General features: G+C 45.4%; 1 protein-coding gene across 1 annotated transcript in view; it reads right to left on the bottom strand.

Moving 5' to 3' along the window:
* Positions 1-1,654, bottom strand: part of Kctd19 (potassium channel tetramerization domain containing 19) — a gene marked incomplete at both ends in the record, with an annotated part of 7,786 nt that extends 6,132 nt beyond the window's left edge. Inside the window, 2 exon segments of the mRNA XM_055612202.1 lie at positions 1,263-1,328; positions 1,523-1,654. Coding sequence (XP_055468177.1) covers positions 1,263-1,328; positions 1,523-1,654 — 198 coding nt within the window.
* Between the last annotated feature and the right edge of the window lie 210 nt (positions 1,655-1,864).

Genomic DNA, 1,864 nt, shown 5'->3' with positions numbered 1-1,864 from the left:
TATATATATATATATATATATATATATATATATCAGGCTGTCTTCAAACTTGTGCCTCTGTCTCTCAAGTGCTGGGATTACAGATGTATTACCATGCTCCTCAGCTTCCTGCTAGAGATTTTTATGGCTTATCTGCAATCTTCAGAGCAGCCCTATCAGGAGTCCTGCCTGACATTGTGGTTTACCGCAGAGTTGTACAGGCTGGGGTTTGAGCTGTGTCTCCTTCCAGGGCTACAGAAGACATTTACCTTGGTTGTGATGCTTTAAAAAAATTATTTTTTGAGACAGGGTTTCTCTTTGTAGCCTTGGCTGTCCTGGACTTGATTTGTAGACCAGGCTGGCCTCAAACTCACAGAGATCTGCCTGCCTCTGCTTCCACAAAGGCTGGGGTTACAAGCCACATGCCCGGCTTGGTTATGATGCTTAGTGGAAGGTTAACACCTCACAGATTTGAGGGAGACCTGTCTACAAACATTCTACCATCTTTTCATTGCATATGAGGACCAGTGTGACACTTTGCTCATATCACAACACTCATGCTTTCTGAGGGCCAGAAGCTGTTGGGTAAGGTGCTGAGCTCACATTCCTCTTAGTAAACTAGAAGGTCCAGGAACAGGTACCTGAGACTTACTGCAGACACCACACCCCCTGATACAGGAAGGGCATTCCATCAGCCTGGGAAAGGACTGAGTCTCATTCCATGCGACAATCAGACAACCAGGCCAAACATCACATGTACAAGATACTTCTTCACTTTGTTGTTGTGTGGGGGTGGTAGCCCTGTTATTTGAAAAGGTTCTACACATTCTCAAAGGGCCAGCTTCCCCATTCCCACGGAGCTAGCCTCCTAAAGCACACATGGTAGTTTCTATGGATGTGCAGTAGCTGGTGAATGAACTGCTGAAAGGCAAATCAAAACTGTGAAGCAGAAACAGCTGGAATGAGACAGAGACAGGAGCACAAAGGTCTGACCTGGACAAGGGTCAGCAAGTGTTAGGAACAACAAGAAACAGGCACAGAAGTCAAAGAATGTCAAATGAGGTGGGGTGGGGAAAGGAAAATTGGGCATGAAGTAACTGAGACACTGGTAGAAAATATGCCCAGATTATTTCTTTTTCCTCTTTAGCTGTCCCTGGAAGAGGAAAGATGGGAGTTGCACACGGATGTCCAGGATGTCCACAGAGGAACAGACAGCACCTACCTAAGGAAGCCTGTCCTCAGGCTCAGCCTGCCTCTTAGGATTTTCCAACCTAGTTTCCCACCCAGGTTGGGCTCCTCCTACTCCAGGCTACGCAGGCCTCTTTGTGGCCCTGGCTTTAGTTGCAACACTGAGTAGAGAGGACATACAGGGTTTTAAACCAAATTCCTTTTCTCGGATTCTAAGTCAGTCACAACATCCTTTATTCACTACCACCCAAGTCCAAAGTGGCTGTAAGGGGAGATGTTTGCTCTTGGCTTAAGTTGTTCAAGCCCAGACTATTCTAGAATACCAAGGGGAAGCCAAGGTTCCAGAACAACATACCCATATTCATCCGGTACAACCGTACAGCTTCTGTAAGCTCAGGGATTTCCAGAATTTCTACTTCTGCTTCTAAGACATCTATGTTGGAGAAGTTATCTGGTAGTAAAATCTTGTGTGAGCGGAGAAAATTCACTTGAAAAGCAGAGAGAAACAAATAAGTTAACAAAGCATATTCATGACTAATCCATCCATGTCCTGGATCTCTGAGTTCTAAAACAATTGTTAAACATACCTGATTAGATTTGTTCTGAGGCAGTGCTTTTCAAAGACCTCAGATAACTTTGTGTTCCTGTGTCTAAGCCCATGGGTGTGACCTCCCCTGACCTAGCCTGGCCTGGCACT

Source organism: Psammomys obesus, unplaced genomic scaffold (assembly GCF_907164565.1).
Source record: "Psammomys obesus unplaced genomic scaffold, mPsaObe1.curated_primary_1811, whole genome shotgun sequence".
Classification (NCBI taxonomy): Eukaryota; Metazoa; Chordata; class Mammalia; order Rodentia; family Muridae; genus Psammomys; species Psammomys obesus.
Note: the sequence above shows the minus strand (reverse complement) of the source record. Positions and strands in the feature narration are given on the sequence as shown.